This window comes from Cottoperca gobio, chromosome 15, assembly GCF_900634415.1.
Source record: "Cottoperca gobio chromosome 15, fCotGob3.1, whole genome shotgun sequence".
Taxonomy (NCBI): Eukaryota; Metazoa; Chordata; class Actinopteri; order Perciformes; family Bovichtidae; genus Cottoperca; species Cottoperca gobio.
This window is the reverse complement of record NC_041369.1, coordinates 21,102,991-21,123,624: the sequence shown is the minus strand read 5'-3', so window position 1 is coordinate 21,123,624 and position 20,634 is coordinate 21,102,991. Positions and strand designations below refer to the sequence as shown.

General features: G+C 43.2%; 2 protein-coding genes across 2 annotated transcripts in view; both read left to right on the top strand.

The window, feature by feature from the left end:
- Positions 1–9,370, top strand: part of ehbp1 (EH domain binding protein 1) — a 114,615-nt gene extending 105,245 nt beyond the window's left edge. Inside the window, 3 exon segments of the mRNA XM_029450252.1 lie at positions 754–827; positions 7,777–7,891; positions 8,284–9,370. Coding sequence (XP_029306112.1) covers positions 754–827; positions 7,777–7,891; positions 8,284–8,374 — 280 coding nt within the window. The 3' untranslated portion in view covers positions 8,375–9,370.
- A 3,856-nt stretch (positions 9,371–13,226) lies between these two features.
- On the top strand, positions 13,227–20,219 carry otx1 (orthodenticle homeobox 1). The gene is made up of 4 exons (XM_029450521.1): positions 13,227–13,551; positions 15,923–16,112; positions 16,736–16,887; positions 18,446–20,219. Exons 2-4 carry the CDS (start codon positions 16,016–16,018, stop codon positions 19,190–19,192), a joined length of 996 nt encoding a protein of 331 aa, XP_029306381.1. The 5' UTR covers positions 13,227–13,551; positions 15,923–16,015; the 3' UTR covers positions 19,193–20,219.
- The last annotated feature ends 415 nt before the right edge of the window (positions 20,220–20,634 follow it).

The following is a 20,634-nucleotide window of genomic DNA, read 5'->3' as shown; positions in this document are numbered from 1 at the left end:
CAGCTGCGACAGGTGGACACACACACACACACACACACACACACACACACGCGCCGGGTTTTTTCCTTCATTTGCGGCCTTTGGGATTTGCACAAAGTGTGCAAGTGGAGGAGAGATTGAAGTATTCATAATCACATTATATCGTGGGAAAGGCGAGGCTTTTAAAGTGGCCAATTGACAGAAGGGCTGATTATTAGAACCTTTCTGTTCTCTCTTTGTGGCGGCGGAGAGAACAGGCGCCTGTGAAGGACAAATTCTATTAGGGACTGAATAAGCTCATCTTTTAATATGGCTGAAAGAGGAAAGAATTTAATTTGTGCTGCACACACACACCACATATACTCCCACACATGTAGACCACACACACACACACACACTCTCATGGCATGTCCAGATACACATTTATGTTATTGTTCTTTTCCTTGCTCTTTATCCTTCTCTGTTTTTACGCATTTTCACCACCTTTCATCTCTATTTCTCCTTTTTATTTACACACACACACACACACACACACACACACACACACACACACACACACACAGACACACACCCAGGGCTGTGCGAGAGCAGTATGTGTATCAGTTATGTGCAGTAGATTAATGTGAAGCCAGAGAAGGTTCAGGAGAGTAGCTGAATCGATGTTTATTGCAGGTTTCTTTAAGCGCTTAATGATTTAGTCATTAACATATTGATGAACTTTGTTGTGTGTGTGTGTTTTTCACTCTCTCTCTCTCTCTTTCTAACTTGCCATAGGGAGAAAGAGCACGATCTGGAGAGACGCTTCGAACTGCTGAACAGAGAGCTGAGAGCCATGCTGGCCATAGAGGGTAAGACACACGCACACACACACACACACACACACACTCGAGAGGTGTCATCTCCTCTCTGTTTAACTAACAACACCTAACACATAAATGTGAGTCCTTACGAGCATTTTGACCACCACATAGTTCAGTCGAGGAGTCACTTTGCAGAACATCTGTACTCGAGAAGACATTTCCTGGTTGAAAGAGGATGCAGAGCTACTGTCAGGTGATCCACCTGCCTCCACCTGCCTTCACTCCGAGCCTGGAGCAGGATGATTTGAATTCTGCGTCAGTTTCTTGATGAGGATTAAGATGGAGGGATTTCACTCCCTGATACTTGATCAATGCTATCTGTTTCCTAGCTAGACCCCGACTAGCCGATGCCTGATTTGAAATGCAGCCACAGCCACATTGAGAGACGGCCCGCGAGGTTAAAAAAACCAGATGCGGTTATATTATTGAAAGCTTGTTAACTACACCGCAGCCAGAGAAGCAGCCATTGTGTCGTATCAAAGTTGTCAGGGGGCCAGGGAAGTTTAATCCCCTTCGACTGCGTCCTCTTTGGCAAAATGAACCTTTTGCCAATCAATGCTAATTGATTTTGCCATTCGACATTGACCACCGCCAACCCCTTCCCCAACCCCCCCTTTCTCCTCACAGCCTTCGGACAACCATTGTAATTTCACCGGGCACCTGATAAGCTTTGTGGTCCATAATAAATCAATTGTAATTAGCAAGAAAGGAGGTGGGCCAGGCAGGGAGGGGGGAGCTGCACACGCCGCCTGCGTTCAGCTTGATTCCTTCTGTCTTCCCACAGACATTTTATTTATTTATATTTATTGAGCTGCAGCGTGTTCGCAGCTCCAGTCAAATGGGAAGATTTCAGTTTCGCTGGTTCATATGCCGGTGTGTGTGTGTGTGTGTCTTCTGTCACTGTGTTTGTTGTTCTGAGCTGAAGTGTGTGTGTCTCTAGGTTTCCTTGGTGCCTCTGAGTGCATATTTGTGTGTGTGTGTGTGTGTGTGGAGGTGAGAGAGCGGAGATAGTGTGTGAGGTGGAGAGGTGGTGTGTGTCGTGTCACCGCGCTCCTCTCTGCCTTCATGTGGACTTGTTGGATTTGCAGCTGACTAACTTATCAGCCGGCCTTATTTTCCTCCCTAAGGGAGACACTTAACATTCACAGGCTCTACCTTTCTGTAGCAGCCACAGATAGTTCTGAGCTGCTGGGAAGAAGTGTGTGTGTGAGTGTGTGAGTGTGTGTTTATAGGATCTGTTGCTCTATGTGTCTGCATCTGTGTGTTTACATCTCACAGGTGTGTTTGTGTGTCCACCTATGTGTCTGTCTTTTTATATGTGTGTATATTTGTGTGCGTGTGTGTGTGTGTGTGTTCGCCGCCCATCTCCCCAGCTCTTATTTGGTGCTTGGGCAGGTCCATTGAGCGATGGTCGGGCGTGCGAGTAATTGCTGATTTGGTTGGCCAGTCGATGACACAGAGAGAGAGAGAGATGCACTGTGAGTCAGAGCAGAGGAAGAAAACACACATCACTGAGATAGACTTGTGCACACACACACACACACACACACACACACACCTGCTGAGAAAAATACATACCTGCAATGATACACACACCACTCTCTCCATCTCTTCCTCTCAGTCGCCCCACATAGTTACATATTAGACCTCAGTCTTCATCACACACATTCTGTCCGGGTCAGTGTGCGCTACAGCTAGCGGGCTAACATGCTAACAGTCTAATTCTATTGGTATAAAAACGTATTCAAATATTGAAATGAATTTGCAGCAGACATGAGCTGTTTATAATCGGGAGTTGCTGCTGCTGGAGATATCGGCCGTAGAGATGTCTGACCCGGTTACTCGTGTTGATCCACAGACCTGGTTGTGAGCAGTTTCATGTAGGAACTACTTTCTTTATACTGAACTACACCCGCCAACCGTATCACCGCTCAGAAGGAAGCGTGCATGGACGAGAGGCTCTTGACAGCGCGAGATGTAAACATTAATGGCGTCCTCCTCGGCTGAGCTGTAACGTTAGCTAGCTCAGGAAGCATGCATCTCATCCATGAGATGCATGCTTCCTTCGGCGCGGTGATACGTTTTGCGGCTGTAGTTTGGTATTTGGTAGCACAAGCCTTGTGCCGTATAGTTCCATTATACTCAAGAGAAGGCAGACATCTCTACGGCCGATATCAAAGCACTCTTAATTGATGACTAGCCCTACAGGTGAGACGTTGGGGTGAACTGTCCCTTTAAGAATAGCCTGGATATTAGTGTAAATATTTATTCATAAGACAAATGAACTGCCAGCTGGGTTCAGTCTCCGTTTTGATGCTGCAGACCGGAACACCGAGAGAGAGAAAAAGTTTGACTCGTGACGTTTCATTCTACATTTGTGTTGCTGACTTGAGCTGCATGACACTCAGACACATGAGAGGGAGGATGAGAGCGCGAGAGGAAGAAAGACCAAAGTGCTTCGAGCTGGAAAGAGACGATTCCTCTGAAATCAGCTCTGAAGCTGAAGAACTAATACTTTAATATTAGATGATTATTATAGCATTATAAACTATATTCATTGTGTTTACTGTTGTGTGGTTCATGTACTGTCCCTCTCATAAGTTCTGCAAAGTAACTTTTCCCTAAAGTTATCAAACAAATGCAGAAAGTGCAACACGTCCCTGAGATGTAGTGACGAGTGAAGTACCTGAATCTCCAGCATCACCGTGTTTAAACCACTTTCAGAGTTTGAGTAAATGTGCGGCTGCAGACGGGTTGATGTCGTGCCTGAGCGTGCTCCGGGACGACCACCTCCCTTGTACCTTCTTGGTGCGATGCCAGGCAGGAGAATGCCATCTGTATGCCACACTCTCATCTCCCTGCCACAGAATTGATCCACGATGCCCTCTTTATCTGCTTACCGATTCACACCTATGTACACACACACACAAAGCTGTGTCTTGGCTCCCTTTCGAGGGGCGTGTGTGTGTGTGTGTGTGTGTGTACGTGCATGTTTTAAAGTGGACGCCCTCTCGCCATCTAAAAGGGATTTATGCATAGCCGGGTCCCAGAGTTTTTCCTGTTACGGTTTGATATGATAAGCTTTTTTATATGTTTAAAATCAATATGTAATCCTATGCAGGAGCTTATCCCTCTCCACACCCCCGACACACACACAAACACACACACACACTCTTCCCATTTGTAAATCTATTTGGGCTTTGTAACACATCGGGGCGGCGCGCTACAGACCCTGATTGATTAGGTGCACTGTGCAATCCTATCACATGGGCGACTTTTGATGATGTTGCCAACTCTTTCAGGGATGCTAGTTGACTGGAACCGCCGATAACAAGTAGCTTCGTTCCACGACTTGTCAGACTTCAATTTTGGGGAAATTTAGGAAAATATCTTTTATTTTTTATTTGCATTGAGGTTGTTTGTGCCGCTTCATTCAGGTGAAAGAAACCCCCCCAGATAAAGTTGTTTAAATTGTTCATATAGAAGATCGGGTGCTGTAGCTGACATGATGGGATATGCTGGTTATTGTAACATAAGGTGCAACAGATGCTTATTTAGTTTTAGATTCATGCTTCAGGTTCTGCATCGTTGGGACTGGGACTACTTTCAGCTGCAGATTCATACACCTAACCTAACACTAGTGCAGGACGGGGGCACCCAGCGCTCCTTTTGAAGAGTTGTTCGGCAGCGATGGCGCTCTGTGCTGCAGACGTACTTGGGATGTTGGAACAAGAAACATATAATCTTGATTAGAGGTAAATGTTCATTTGGTCGGTATTCGATTACATTTAAAGAATTGGATCTTTTCTGCAGCGCTGCTGTTTATCACTTGTGTTGAGCGTGCATGTGCACGTGCACGTGCATGTGACGTATCAGAGAATCACGTCTCCTGCTTGCTTTTGAAATACTTTGTATTTATCATCACTTTCTTCTCCTCTGGTGACACTTTGTCTTGACTCCACTTGGACTTTGGCCAAAACCAGCGTTTGGATCCTTTTACACGTCCGAACAAGAAGCCGAGAGTTTGTGGTCGTAAACGTCCAAAGAGACTCGCAGGAAACATGAACGACGTCACGTCGCTGTACTGTGAGCGAGGCGGATAGATGGATGCACGTTAGACGCTCTCTCCTCGCTTTGAGAGAACGGGGCTTTGGACCAGTTTGCTCTCTTGAATAAATTTAGCGTCGGAGAGACCGTGCTGGGAGGGGTTCATGGGGATTTGAACCAGCGCATTCTTGTGTGCCTTGTGCAGACTCACATGGTTACCGTTGGCGTGCACGGCGAGGGTTATCTGAATACGCACCCACCATGTGAGTTGTACACACTCCTCCAAGTCTATATTCTCTCTCTCTGCGAGATATCGAGTCCGTAGGTAGAGAGCGAGATCAGCGTCTAGCGCGCGGGAAGAAGGGGAGTAGATCGATTAGAAAGCTTCAGAACTCAATATCCCATATATCGATAATCTCTCTTCGCTCTCTCTCGGTCGTTAAGTCGTTCTCTTAGTAGATTTTCTCTCTCCTCTATAGGTCTACGGTATGTCTATCTTCTATCTCTTCTCGTTCTTCTAGTGCTCTCGTTCTCTCTCTATCATCGTTTCTATATCTCTCTCTCGCTCTCTCTCGTTCACTCACTCTCTTCTCTCTCTGCGTCTTCTCTCTTCGTAGCTCTCTCACTCATCTTCACTCACTTCGTTCACTCACTCTCTCTCCCTCACTCTTTCTCTCTCTCTCTCACACATACAGGGGAGGCGGGGGTTTAAGTGTAGGGGGGTCTCTGAGTGCTGCAGGGTGTTTTGTTTGTTCCTGGGTGTCTGGTTACCCAGCCTGCCCTGCTCTGGTGTTGCCTGGTCACGTCTCTCATCGGCTCTCTTTATTGTTACCTTCCTAATGAGGGGGGCGGGACTCTGCGACATGTGATTGACAGCAGAGTGCTTGCCCCCCCCTTAACCCCCCACCCCTCGACCAGGACTTTGGCTTTTTGGCTGAGATGTGCTCTGAAGGATAAGAGGGCAGGATCAACATACCTCTCTGTGTTTTTGTGGGAAGTTTTCTTTTTTTTTTTTTTGTTCATCCTGAACCCTCCTCTTGTGGGCCGGCCTCGCCGAAAGAGAGGATTGTGGGAGAGTGTGGAGTTATGGCGGATATGGATACACACACATTCCTGTCTCACGATTATCTTTAGATGATGACTCATCTGCTTTTCTTTTCCTGCACTTGACATCATTTGTCTTCGATTCTCAGCAAAATAACTATAAAAAAAAAAGGAAACAAACTCTTCAGACGCAGGTTTGGACGTATTTGGCAGTTATTATAAAGTATTTGTCGTCTCCCCACAAAACCTGAAGCGAGTAAATTTGCTTCCTCGAGAAAGAAAAGAACGAGGAAGGGACGCAGAGAGCCAAATATTGGGGACTGTGTTCATTTCGCTCTGTGGTCGACTTCAAAGGGACGAGCGGGGCCAATGAAGAGAGCGCAGACCTTTCAGGACAAACACACTGCGCCCAGCGTGACACACACACTCACTCACACACACACACACACACACACACAGCCTGACTGCCGCAATTTGACTCAATGAGAGGGGGGGGGGGGGGATATTTATTTTTAATAAAGCCACGCTTATTTTGGGAGTGACATTTTACAACATTCCTTTTATTCTCGATCAATAGGTGGTTAAATATTGATGGAGGGGTGAAGTTGCCACAGAAGTTGCACACGTTCCAGCTGTTTGAATTCTCTCTGGGATGGAGCGTCTTTAATATGAAGCGATAGAGAGTTCTTTGAGGGGGGGGGGGGGACACGTTCTCACACTGAGCCGAGGAGAAGAGGGAGGTTTCCTTTATCAGTCATGTTTGTGTATCTGAACAGTTGCCGTTGCAGTTGCTGCACTTTGTTGCTGTAACAGTTGACTTTCGTACAGGATGTAAATAAATGTTTTTAAATTGCACAGAAAGGAAGTAAACAAATAGTTGTAATGATCTCATTGTTTAAGCTCTGCTCGGTGTTTGGGGGGGAGAGGAGGGAGGGGTGCTGCCCCGGTGTTGGGTGAATGTGGAGCCAAGGGCGCCAGGCGGATATTTGAGCCCCAGGGGGAGAGAGTGCTCTCCTGTGGGCAGCCCCCCTCCCCTCCAGGGAGAGGCTGAAGGGATTTGGATCGGGGTCCCACCTGGACCCTGTGGGGCCCCTTCCTGCAAAGACCCTGGAGAACAGAGAGGCGGGGGCTCACCTGTTTGTTTGTTTGTTTAGTGAAGATGTTTTTTACCCTGAAATCTTAATTTAATCTTAAATGTAACTTTATCCAAAATCATTTCACTAAACTTAAAGCGTAAAAGATGAAGCAACAACTTTAACAGTTTGTTTTTGAGCACGACTCACTTTTAATACAGCACGATGAAATACTTGTTAAACGTACGACACAACCCTCTGCGTCTGAAGGGACGATCGAGTGGAGAGCTTCGTGTGTCTCTCATGTGTCTCTCATGAGGCTGCAGATTAACATGACACAATCCTTCAAGTGTGTTTGCTCGGGTCAACACATCGGGTCGAGTATTTAGATATGATGTGCACACACACTCCGTCAGCGTGTGTGTGTGTGCACATCATATCTAAATACTCGACCCTACATGGAGCTGGTCAGGCCTCCGTCTCTTCACAGTCCTCTAAGAAGAGCACCTGTCCGTCATGTTGAAGCTCTGTCGTCCTTTGACTCAGTTACCTGATGAAGAGCTGGAAACGAGGGACGCCATGTCCACAGTGTTAAAAACATGTTCATTGGGCGAGCTCTGGAGGATCCCACGTGACTCTTTGTAGAAAGGTTGTTTCACAAGTTGCTGTAAACTTTTTATCCATGTGACAAAGTGTCCTGAGGGTTTTAAAATGAAAAGAAGTCCTCGCTGTGTCCTGGTCTGAAGAGGTTTGTTCCTCTGGTGTCGTTGCAGACTGGCAGAAGACGGAGGCCCAGAAGAGACGAGAGCAGCTGCTGCTGGACGAGCTGGTCATACTGGTCAACAAGCGAGACGCGCTGGTCAGGGATCTGGACGCCCAGGAGAAACAGTAAGTTACCCACAATCCTCCAACAGCACAGAACAAGTGACAGTCTAACACGTGAATGTAAAGTCTGACAATATCCGAGCGTCTGCTGCTTATCTTTAGATTTCCAGAGGTCCCCCAGAAACCGTAGACGTAGTAAAAACATTTTGCCTGCATGCTGCATGGTGCAGCAGCAGCAGCACCTCCATGGGCGGGATCCTGTCCAGGTTGGCGGCACCAACAGGGTGCCAGGCGGGTGAAAGGGTAGCTCTGCACCTGGCGCTAGGCCACTCCATAGGCATCACAGTGACGCTGACTGTGTGTGTGTGTGTGTGTGTGTGTGTGTGTACCCCCCACCTGCTCCTCCTCCCCGCTTCCCCCGACACATCTGACCTTTTGACCTTTGCCCTCCGCAGGGCCGAGGAGGAGGACGAGCACCTGGAGAGGACGCTGGAGCAGAACAAAGGAAAGATGGCCAAGAAAGAGGAGAAGTGTGTGCTTCAATGATTGTCATTTCACCAGGAAACACAACCAACAAATGTAGCCGATAACAGAAATGTATCATTATGATGATGAATATTATTATTATTATTATTTGATAATGGCTTTCCTAGATCTTTCTATCAGTTATTGGAATCCTGATGTGGTTGTTGTTTTGTTCAAATGAACCGCGGAGACGAACCGAACTACGAGGCCCCGCGATGCCTTTGCACCGACTTTATACTGACTCAAACTGTCCCACTTATATACAATATTTTTTATTTTAATTCTCCTTTTCTTTATCAAGAACGGTACTTGTACGTAATATAAATATGTCGGAGACGGCAGCAGTGCGGAGCCTGTGTGATGTTTGCATGTAGTGATGCAGCACAGCTTCTGTGTGTGGAGTCAGTCGGAGGTACAGCACAACTGGGTTAAAGTGGGCTCTGCTTTGTGTTTCATCACGTTCACAACATTCAGTTGGACTTTTAAAAGAGGTTATAATATCAGTATTTTCAAGCTACTTCATTACTTGACTGTGTTTCTTTTAATTATTTCATTTTTAGAGTTTTTACTTGAATAATATCTTAAAGGGGGATTCATAAATCTTGCATTAACTTTCCTATTGCTTTTTTTTTTTTATTGTCTTGGCTTGAAAGCAGTTTACCAAAAGAAAGGTCATGTTTATAAAAAACAAAACAAACAAAAAGACTCTCATGTTGTATATTTTCCATCACTGCTCTGCATCCAAAATCCTCTTCAGTCAAAAACAAAAAAATATATATATTATTTATTGCCGTTTGTCATTTTAAGCTGCTTGTAAGTGAATCATCACGTTTCATGTGCATTTTTGCTCAACAACTTCTGGTTTCTATTTATTGTATTCTGAAGAAGAGAAATATGCTTCCACGTGCATCACTTAGAGCTCCACATCTGTTTACGTGTTGAACATTTATCTGTTTATTTATTCCAGTGTCATAACCCAAGTCTTCAATAATAAAGTCCTTATGATTTCATACTCCACAAAGGCGTGGCGTATTTATTTTTTACTCTACATCTCAAAGCTTTACAAACATTTTGAGCTGTTTTAATATTTCAACGCTGGGCTGTTTTTTTTATTTATATAATTACACAAACACTTCTAAAACTTGTAATACTTTCAATCAACGTGTCTATTTTACCTGCAATCCCACATGATCCAGAGCATATTCCTGATTTTTGTTTCTTTCTTTTCACATAACAAACACTTATTGAAATGCATGCACGCCTTTGGCTGCAGCGCTGCACATAAGTGGCCCCCCCATATCACTGCGTTCAGCAGCGAGCGTCGCGTTTAGCAATGCTTAGTGTTCAATTCCCCCGCGACTTGTGCGTGTTTATAAATTAAAATTGGCGTTGGGGTTTTTGTTTGAGGTCGGTGCTGAGCAGGTTCCTCCGAGGAAGATTAGAGAAATCACTTTGTACCGAGCAGATGTTTTCTCTCTCTCTCTCTTGCTCTGTGGGCCGCTTCTGTGCGCGCTGGAGACGGGGCGCAGAGCTGGAGAGGCTCGGTCACCCGCTACCAGGGATGGAGAGGGAAATAAAAACTGAACAATTATAAATAGTAATATTCAAATGTAGAAAATAATATTTCACCACCTTAAATGTACTCTTTTTTTTTTTTTTTTTTTAAACGTGCACTACGTTTTTAAATGATGTCAAACTAAAATAAAGAGTAAAATGTCCCTGCAGTAGAAAGCAGTAGAGAGCAGGACGTCTGGTTGAACCCTCCACACCATCCCTGCAGGCAGCCTCACATCCCAGATTAAAGCAGGAAAATAGATTGTGACAGCAGACGTCCTCCCCGGCCTTTCTCATACTTTCAAATTAATTTGCTGATTCGTTTCTTCTCTGCTTGGGACCGACGGTACGTGCACTTTACGCACTTTACGTCCCCCGAGGCGCTTTGTTTTACTTTGTATTATAGCGCGTTTATCACAGGGGTCTGTAATCTGGAGAATAAAAGCAAAGAGCCAAAACGGTGAAGGCTCGGTGCAGTCAGAGGGCTGTGTGTGTGTGTGTGTGTGTGTGTGTGTGTGAGAGTGTGTGTGCAGGAAACCTTTCAAATTAATCACACCGGTCATTTCTAAAATAAAAAAAACTTGTTCTCTTAATAGTTTAAATATTTTCTGTATTGTTTTAAAAGCTGGTTGATTTATTAAATGTTCATGCGCAAAACTTCACTTTAACTCCTGAATTTGACTAAAGTTGTTTCTTCCTCTTATTAGAGTTAAATCCACTTAAGTGAAAAAATACTTTTGAAGCATTATGAAACAAATCATTTCAGTTGATAAATGCAATAGTTTAACATTGTGTGGAATAAACAGAGAATACAATGACAGAAACGGTGCTGTCTTACCTCCGCAGCGTCTCTCGGGTGTCTTTAATGTTCATGTTGAAGCAGAAGGAGTGAAAAACATTTGCAGTCAGTTTCCTATTTTTCAGTGAAAGGCAGCGACGCGCTGCGTAAAAGGCGGCGGTGCCTCGGCGCTGCTGTGCAGCTGAGGATCCTTCAGCTGAATGGATTATCTCCTGAGCTTTGATGTCTCCTGGCCTCACCTCACAGGTGCTGAGCGCCGCTCGGCCTCTGCATTACTTCCTTTCCCCGCCGCCGTCCAAAAAACTGCACCTGAGGGAGCCCGGGTCTCTGCGTGCAGCGCCGGGGCTCCGACAGCACTGTGTTTTATGCATCATCGTTTTAATAAGCACCGACAACATCCCCGCAGATCCCCGCTTCCAATCCTGCCGGCTGAAGGGACAAAACTTTTCCCCCTCCTCTCCTCGCCGCCTAATCCCAGGCTTTACCAGCTCAGCATTAAGAAAATTCAACTGCAATTTGGGATTAGACAAAATACTCTTATTACAAAAGGTTGGTGCAACTTGATAACTTGATACTTGTTCAGGGGTTTATCTCGGGGTCTTACTCACATCGAGAGAGGAGAAAAAAACAAGAAATGTCAGAATAACCCGAGTCTTTTGTGTTGTGAGGGCCATATTTGTTGAATGGCCTTTTTGCATAATTTAACGGTGTGTGTGTGTGTGTGTGTGTGCAGAGGAGAGGAGGGGTGCTGGTATTTCGCTCAGACCCTCCACGGGCCCTCTGACTGCTCGGACTTCAGATGTGGAAATAAAAAGGTGCGTAAAAGTGTTTGACCTCCAGTCAGCAGCCAGGCAACCCAAATCAATTAACCCCCCAATAAAACGTCCCTTTACGTCTCACCACCTCTCTCCATGTTATCACCTCACTTATACATTTGACCACACACTCACTGTCACCATGCCTCTGATTTCCCCCCTTGACTTTGTCCTCCGTTCGTAAAAACATGGTTAGACTTCATTCATGTATATTAAGATGCGTTTACGTGCGTTTTGGTGCGTTCAGGTGCCCTTATTCTCCACTGTGTTCCTGCCTGTAATAAGCAGCATCACTAAGGGCCTCCACACACAACCTCCAGCATATGGTCGACTATTGATGTCTAAGTTTCTCTGTCAAAGTGCTCTCGTCGATGACTTTTAAGTCTTTTAAGGCCTCCACTTTGATACTCCTCCTCCTCTCTCTCTCTCTCTCTCTCTCTCTCTCACACACACACACACACACACACACACACACGCACGCAAAAATGTAATTTCCAGCCCTTCAGCTTCTCTCTCTGAACATTAGCTCGCTTTCAGCTCAGGCCTCATTTACAGAAGTTGATGTTTTTTGCAGAGATTCACAAAGGATAGCCGCGCTGAGCTGCACCCCCCCCCCCCCCCCCCCCCCCCCCCCCCCGACCCTCACTGACAAAAACAGAGAAGAAAATACTGTTTGTTTTGTGTGTGATGGGTTAAAAACACATTTAAAAAACATCGATGCAGGATTTGATTCAGTGAACGCAGCTTTTTGGTGCAGATTTTTCTTCTTCTTCTGCGGATTCCTCTTCTTCTTCTTCTTCTTCTTCTTCTTCCTCCGCAGTGAGTTTGAGGTCTATTCCTATTAAACTTTACGTCAACCATCCTCAAATGTAATTCTAAATGGGGATTAGACCTCATTAATATTCATGAGCACTGGTGTGTGGAGAGAGGGAGAGAGAGAGAGAGGAGGGGCTGTATCACAATAAAATCAAAATGGATAAATTTAACTTATTTCCTCCTTTTTAATTTATTTCTAACGTTCACTTTATATCCTCACAGAGGAATTAACAGTAATAATAACCGCGTTAATAAGAAGCTCCCGAGCCCCCCCGGCCTTTCAGGAAATGTGTTTAGTGGTGTTGATAAACTAAAAGGCAGCTTTCTGTCAAACTAAATACCCTTTCACACATTTTAAGCCTCAAAACAACCATTTTTCTTTATTTTATTTGTATTGAAACATTCGGAATAATGATTTTTATTTAATTTAACAACTGATTTGATGTTTTTGAGGGAATAAAACGAGAATAAAATAAAAGAACCCAGGCTGATATTTTAGAAGAAAATAAGTTTTAGATGGAGGAAAAGTCTGCACATTTAGTTTTTTGACTTGATTCCTTCAGTTTCTCTTCTTCTCGCGAGCTGCGTGCAAATAATAAAATAAGAAACTCTTTCTGCAAAACAAATGTAATATTTTCTTTCCGCACAGCAGAGCTCACTCTCTGTTTCTCCTGCAGGCCTGTGAAACATTTCCATCTTTTTTTAAAAACCTCTTTGGCTCGTCTGGTCTCGGGACCGGGACCGAGAGGAAGGGGTAAGTGGGAGTGGGCTCTCCCGGCTGCCTCTGCGCGCCCATTGGTCGCCCCCAACGTCCGTCAGCCCGGGGACGCGCGCTGATTGGCTGCGGGAGGCGGATCTCGCAGGTGTCCTCCGCTCATAGAGGCGCAGGGCGGAGAGAAGGTGATCAATCTCCATTCGTCTCCATAACACCTTAACACTCTGACAGACAACGACAAGCCCCCTGAAAGCAAATGAGTTTGATTTATTTGGCTGCAAAAACACCCGGAACCGCACCGAGGACGCGGTGACGCCCGCGTGCTGAGATCTGCGCGCTTTCTCCGTGATGCGGCTCCGTTTTCCACGCTGTTTGTTTTTAAGCAACTCTGTCGCTGTGTGAGTTTTGTGCCCTGCAGACCGACTACTGGATAATTTTACTGCTGCCTCGCCTCTTGTGGCCCGGAAGCTCGGGAGAAGGGAAGAGGAGTAAAAACAAGGTACGGGTTCTTCACTTTTTTACTTATTTAATGTGGATTCTTTTAGTTTGTGCGCATTTGTACTCTATGTACAGTACGCATCATTAACAGAAGAAGCTGAAGTGTAGAAACAACATCAAAGTCACTCTTTCTAAATTTAAAGGTAACTGTTTGCACGTTAAAGTGTGACATGCGGGAGTGCATGATTTCAATTTGCTGCACGTTTTTATTTACTTAGTGGAGATATCAATTAATCTGCACCGTGAAGGACTCCGACCTGACAGGATAAATTTACTTCCTCCGGAGTAGATAATTTTCATATTTCTATTCCAATTCATTCCTGCGAGTTTTATTTGAGAGCAATTGGCCATTAAAGCGTTTGAACCACTTAGTAGATAATTGGAGAGGCGTGTTTTGGTTTTTGTTAATTTATTTTGCTGATAAGAGCCCTTCTGAAACGCTCTCTCCCCGGAGGTCTAATCTAAATTCTAATTGAGTTCATTTGCACCGAGATCTCGCCTCTCCTCTCCGGCCTGGCGGGGCCGGGAGGGCCGGGAGGGCGGCTGCAATACACGTTTGGTTAGTTCAGGCTCGGTTTGGTCAGCTTGGAGCTCATTGTTAAAATAATCAGACACTAATTTAATTGATACGATTTAAACTTCTGGTTGTATTTTTTTTTTTTTTTTTTGGGGGGGGGGGGGGGGGGTAGATAATTCTTCAAAGTTTGTGAGTTTTATAAAATCATATATTTCAAGCCTCCATCAGGATGATCAGAGTTTTCTGTTTGCACATTTAATGTTGTGTTGAATTAGTGGATTAAGTTCCTGCAGCCGGCTGACATGTTGTTTCCCCCCCAATCTTTAATTTACTGAGAGAAACACACGTATTATTATTATTATTATTAAACCGGCTGCATGGTATTTTAAAACCACCAAATCATACTTGTGCTTTACATAATATATTTTACAGTTCGTGTTTTTATTCTGCTCAGAAATAATTTGACTTTCTTTCACTGAAGTTTGTTTCTTTTCCCCTGAACTTTCAAACACTATATATATATATATATATATATATATATATATATATATATATATATATATATATATATTATATATATATAATATATATTTGATTTGATTTGATTTAATAATATAAAAGCGAGACTTTCACTTCATTTATATATATTTTTAGAGAGAGTAAAATTGACTCCTCCAGATGTTTCTGTGGGAAGAATAATATAAATTTGAGTTGCAGACAGAATGGTTTATTTAGTGGATTTTTCTTCAGTGAATTTCCGCCTCGCTCTGCAGATCCACAGGAGCTCGTGGGGGCTCGAGGAGCTCGTGAGGTCCAAAGACCCGAAACAAACAGAATGAGTGACTTCAGACACACAGCTGGGATTTTTAATAGATTATCAAACACACTCATAATCCATCTTTTTGCATGCGTGTGTGTGTGTGTGTGTGTGTAAATGCAGGCCTACACACACACATTTTATTCAGGAGGCTACGAGTTTCTTTAAACTAGGTTTTATATTTTCCCATGAAACTAAATCAAACACAAAACAAGTGACAATAAATAATTCTGTGTTTTTTTCAATAGAAATATATAATAATAATAATAATAATAATAATAATAATAATAATTCCTCTTTCAGCTTTTTGACTTTAAAAGTGACAAAAGTTTGGAAAATGGTTCATTACATAATAATAGCTGATGTATGATTTTGTTTGTAATAATTATTACAGTTTGAGAAAAAGAGGATATAGATCAACATTTTTTATGATGTAAAAACGTCACGTTTTTAAAGGTGAATATGATTTAAAATAAAAATACAATAAACTGGTTAAAATAAAAGGTATAGGTCAACATTTACAAATTTAGGAAACATATCTTCAGTAAAGCAATGATTTATTGACACTAGGATAATTACAAATAACTTGCATCAGATTCATTCCTCTTTTCTTCATCTGCTTTCAGTAAGTCTGAATATCTTACAATATGATTTGTGCATGAAACCTCAGATTTGGGGTTTTATTTCCCTCCGCTGGGGTCGTGAGTATTGGATCCGTTTGACCCCGGTTATCCTCTCTAAAAAATCCAATATTCCTGAAGGGATTTTAACTCTGCTGCTAAATGACCAGTTTAACGTCCACTAATTCATGCGTTCACATCCCGCTGCCTCTAAATAATAATTATGATTTATTTGTATTCTTAGTTTTGTCCCAGTTTGAATAAATCGGAAAATGAAGTGAAGCGAGATTTTCATCCGCTGGATATTAAAAACAAATATGACACCAAAGCGTCTTTGCTAATTATTCCCTGTGCGTTCTGGATTAAATAAACCAACATCAAAGCTTCTTCTTTAAATCATATTTTCTCCTGTGTGCAGTGACTTGGATCGGTCCCCTGTCCCGTCAAGCTGCAGCATCGGGGGAAACCGAACCACTGGCCTGAGCTGGGTGGAGCAGTGACCGCCTGTAGCATGATGTCCTACCTCAAACAGCCCCCATACGGCGTCAACGGCCTGGGGCTCAGCGGCGCTGCCATGGACCTGCTGCACCCCTCAGTGGGCTACCCATGTAGGAGCCCGACACACGTGCACACTGACACCGATTTATAAAGCAGCACCCAGTTTATCTCCAGCCATCATGAAGAAAATCACCTAAATAAATATATATTTATATTTATATATATATTAATAAAAAAAAAATATATATATATATATATATATATATATATATATATATATATATATATATATATATATATATATATATATATTAATAAAAGTGTGTTTTTGGCTTTAATGCAACAAATAAGTTACACAAGTTTACATCAAGCCAAACTTATAACATGTAAAATAACAAATAAACCAACTAAGTAGGTTTAGCTACCATGATTTTGAATTATAAAGTAGGCTACAGCTATAAAGTGATTTTAATATTTTATATATATTATATTAATAGACCTTAAGTAAAACACTGGTTCTTTTTGCCAATGCAACAATAAAGAGGTTAAAGTTAGTAGGCCCTATATTGTCTTAAATAATAAATAAAAATAAACGGGGGGGGGGGGAAATATCCTACAGGACTTCTCGCTTTTATAATGTCGAGGAAAATCGCACAACTTTTTTAAAATAATGTTTTGTCTGTGAAGTCGTTTTTATTAACGTTTCTTTATTAACGTGTTTTCTTTTCTGCAGCGACTCCCAGGAAGCAGCGGAGGGAGCGGACCACCTTCACCCGCTCTCAGCTCGACATCCTGGAGTCTCTGTTCGGCAAAACCCGGTACCCGGATATCTTCATGCGGGAGGAGGTGGCACTGAAGATCAACCTGCCGGAGTCCAGAGTCCAGGTAAAAAGTGAAGCCTTTTAAACTCCTCCGTGTGTTCAGCGTGGAAACGTCCCCAAAACACAAACCTGACTGGGCCAACGGTTCCCCCCGGATACTAACTTCTGATGATGAATTGTTATTAGTCAACATTAAACATTATTTTAAATGCGAAGACACTTTATTACTATAATACTGAATTACCAAACAATATAATACTCAACACTTAATATTAGCTACTTTAAAGTCAAGACAGGATATCAACTGACGTTTTTAAACTGACGTTTTTAAACTGACATTAAGCTAGCGTTTTTAATGCTTGTGTTGCACTTACTCAAAAGTCATTAATTACTTGTTATTTATTTTAAAAGTGGAGATTTTAGTTATTTATTAACTTTTTACACTCTAAGAGCAGAAATGTGTAATAGAAAAAAGTTATTTAAATGTTCCTTATGTCGTCGAAATTGACCGTCACCGTCATTTGTGTTTCAGCTAATTAGCCGTTAATTTAACGTTAGCTAACAAACTGTTGGCTAGCTGGCTATAAATGACATGGGTGTCCAATATCAATGATTACGATTAGGATCAATATTTTTTATAGTTTCCATACCAATAAATATTACTTAAAAAACCTCCTTTTTTATTGTGTAATGTCACAGGAGGGTTATATAATTAACCTATGAGGAAAATAACGTTATGATGTTAGCTCGATGATTTAGCCCCTTTTTAAAGAGGATAATAACGGACGTATGGATCGATTTTGATCGATAATTGTGAGATTATGACTGGAATAAAAAATGAGACAGACTTGGTTTTTGATTATTTACTTTGGAAGTAACTAACGTGTTATTAATTTACCGTTAAACCGGGGAGCAAAGCAGTTTAACGGGCATGGTTGCGTTCAGGTGTTGTTGTTATTTATACAATCTCCTTTCCCCCACCTGTTTCTGGTTTAGCTCACTTCACAGGTTAACTACTTTATTTCATGAAAGGATCCAACAGATAACACTGCACACATTGATGTAAACAATACGTCATTTGAGATTGGTGACGCTTTATTTTTCATCTGACTCGGTTGATTATTTCATCATTATTTGATGCACCCTAACTGAGGGTTTGTGTAATTTGATCTGAATTATGGGATTTATACTAAAGAGGTGAGGAGCATGGCAACAAATACTCCGCAAACAACTCACTGGCATGCTATGATGTTGAACAAATACTACTCTTGAGAGGCATTAGGGGAAAACCAAGGCAGGCCTCTCTCTCACACACAATTTGAGTTATTCTCAGAATGTGTGTGTGAAACAAAATGCTCTACATGATCCTACCCTCTCGGTGCTCTAGAGTTACCCTACTGTGTGGTGAAACCCAATAGCCTGTTATCTTAGAGCCGTCTACCAGGTATGAAATTAGACCCCTGGCTGGTCCGAGCCAAGGGGCCGGGGTGGAAATGAACCTTGATGGCTAATAACCCTCAATTTTCTTCCATAATGTACTCTCAGCGTGGTCTGGGAGTATCCTTTTTTTTATGAAATGCTGAGGTTGTGTGTATGGTTGCTAACTCCTGGCTGGGTTGTAGGTGTGGTTCAAGAACCGGAGGGCCAAGTGTCGCCAGCAGCAGCAGAGCGGCAGCGGTGCCAAAGCCAGGCCCGTCAAGAAGAAGTCTTCTCCGGCCCGGGAGAGCACCGGCTCTGAGAGCAGCGGCCAGTTCACGCCTCCTGCCGTCTCCAGCACGGGCTCGTCCTCATCTTCATCATCCTCCACCAATCACACGGGCCCGGCGGCGCTCAGCAGCACCTCTACCTCCATCAACACTGTCTCCTCCATCTGGAGCCCTGCTATATCCCCTGGAAATGCTCCTGCACCTGCAGTGGCTCCAATCCCCGAGCCAGGTCCCCCTTCTAACGCCTCCTGTATGCAGCGTTCAATGTCAGGCACCGCCGCAGCTGCCACCTCCTACCCCATGTCCTACAACCAGACGCCAGGCTACGGCCAGGGCTACCCCACCCCGTCCAGCTCTTACTTCAGCGGCGTGGACTGCGGCTCCTACCTGGCCCCAATGCACTCCCACCACCACCCCCACCAGCTCAGCCCCATGACGGCCTCCTCCATGTCCGGCCACCCGCACCACCACATCAGCCAGTCGTCGGGCCACCACCACCATCACCACCACCAGGCCTACGGCGGCTCCGGCCTGGCCTTCAACTCCTCCGACTGCCTGGATTACAAAGAGCAGACTGCAGCCTCCTCGTGGAAGCTCAACTTTAACACCACAGACTGCTTGGACTACAAAGACCAGGCCTCCTGGAGGTTCCAAGTCTTGTGATCAGGCTTTTTCCCCCCCCCTCCTTCTTCCCTCCTTGCTAGTCAGCTTCTTTCATTTCCAGATTAGCATATTGCTTGTTTTTAAAGACAAAAAGAGTTTATGAACCATAAGAATACAAGATAGCAGCAGGAATGCTCAGCAGTCGGACTTTGTTTTTCCTCCCTCTCATCCTCCACGTCTTTTAAAAAAACAAAAAAAAAAAGAGAAACCCTGAGAAGCAGTTTCCTGACGATGAAGAACGGGGGTTTTAAAGACGCTCTTGGATGACCTTAAGAAAACCAAACTGTTTTTCAAAAGTACAAAAAAAAAAAAAAAGTAATTTCAACCAAACTCCTTTGACCACCAGCTCTCTGGATGGGAGGAATATTTCCCTCTGGTGCCCCGACAGGAACTGCCTGCAGCGCCCTCTTTACCTCCGAATCAAATCCTGTATAGTTTTTATTTCTGAAATTTGTTATTTTAGGATGACAGAGATTTTTAGTCAGCAACGTCGAGGAGCTGAAATATGTAAATATGTATTTGGGTCAGTTACAGTGACCATGTTTAGTTGGTGTTTTTTTTCCGAATTTGAAATTGTTTATTTCCACTTTGGGAGAAAAAAAAGAAACAACCTGTAAATGTAAATCTTTCCAAATATTCCAAAGAGAACAAATTGGCCATAAAGTTCAGCTTTTATATACGTTGTTTTACTCAGAAAAAAAATGTTTTGGCAATTTGAAATGTCTTGGGGAGGGGGGGATAAAACTCTAAATCTCTAAATCTAAAATATAGATGCAGAACAGTTTGTTTTCCGGATATTATTCTTAACCTCTATACATTTTCAAACCAGACCTCTTCTCTTGGGCATCGTCGTGATATTGGACATGTTTGAACCGCAGCACTTGGCTTGATATTGGAGTCAGAGCATTTTTATTTTTGGAGAGGAAAATGTGATTTATAGCTCCAAAATGACAGTAAGATGTTGAATGTATCTTTAAGGCGAACCACCCTTACATACATGTTCATCCAATAAAGATCCGTAAAGTCATATTTATTAGTGGATTCTGTCTCAATTTGCTTCCCAACAGGGAGTCAAATGCTTTTTCTTTTTTTTAGATGCATGTACACCAGCAAATTACAAACTCAACATTCCTGTTTCCTCTCATTTGAATCAGTCACACTTTTATTTAAAAGCTTGTTGAATTTGTTTTTTCCCTAATTATAACGGGGTAAATGCAAATTAGTCCATAATTAATACAAGCCGTGAACGCGTGTAGGCCCCGCATTTCCATTTTAGAGAGCAGCCAGCTTTAATCCTTTCTGTCTCTGATTTAAATTGAAACACTAACATCTCCCCCTCGCTTTAGGGAGACCAAGTGTCTTTTTTTAAACTGCGGCGTTAAAAAGCCCTAAATATTGAGCCGGGAGACATTTGATCGAGGCGTAATTGAATGCAGCGCAGT

What these genes read in the sequence shown, in the direction of transcription:
- otx1 (XM_029450521.1), top strand. Translation starts at nt 16,016, where the DNA reads ATGATGTCCTACCTCAAACAGCCCCCATACGGCGTCAACGGCCTGGGG. An exon ending in CCCCTCAGTGGGCTACCCAT is followed by an intron (nt 16,113 to 16,735) that starts GTAGGAGCCCGA and finishes TCTTTTCTGCAG; the next exon opens with CGACTCCCAGGAAGCAGCGG. An exon ending in TGCCGGAGTCCAGAGTCCAG is followed by an intron (nt 16,888 to 18,445) that starts GTAAAAAGTGAA and finishes GCTGGGTTGTAG; the next exon opens with GTGTGGTTCAAGAACCGGAG.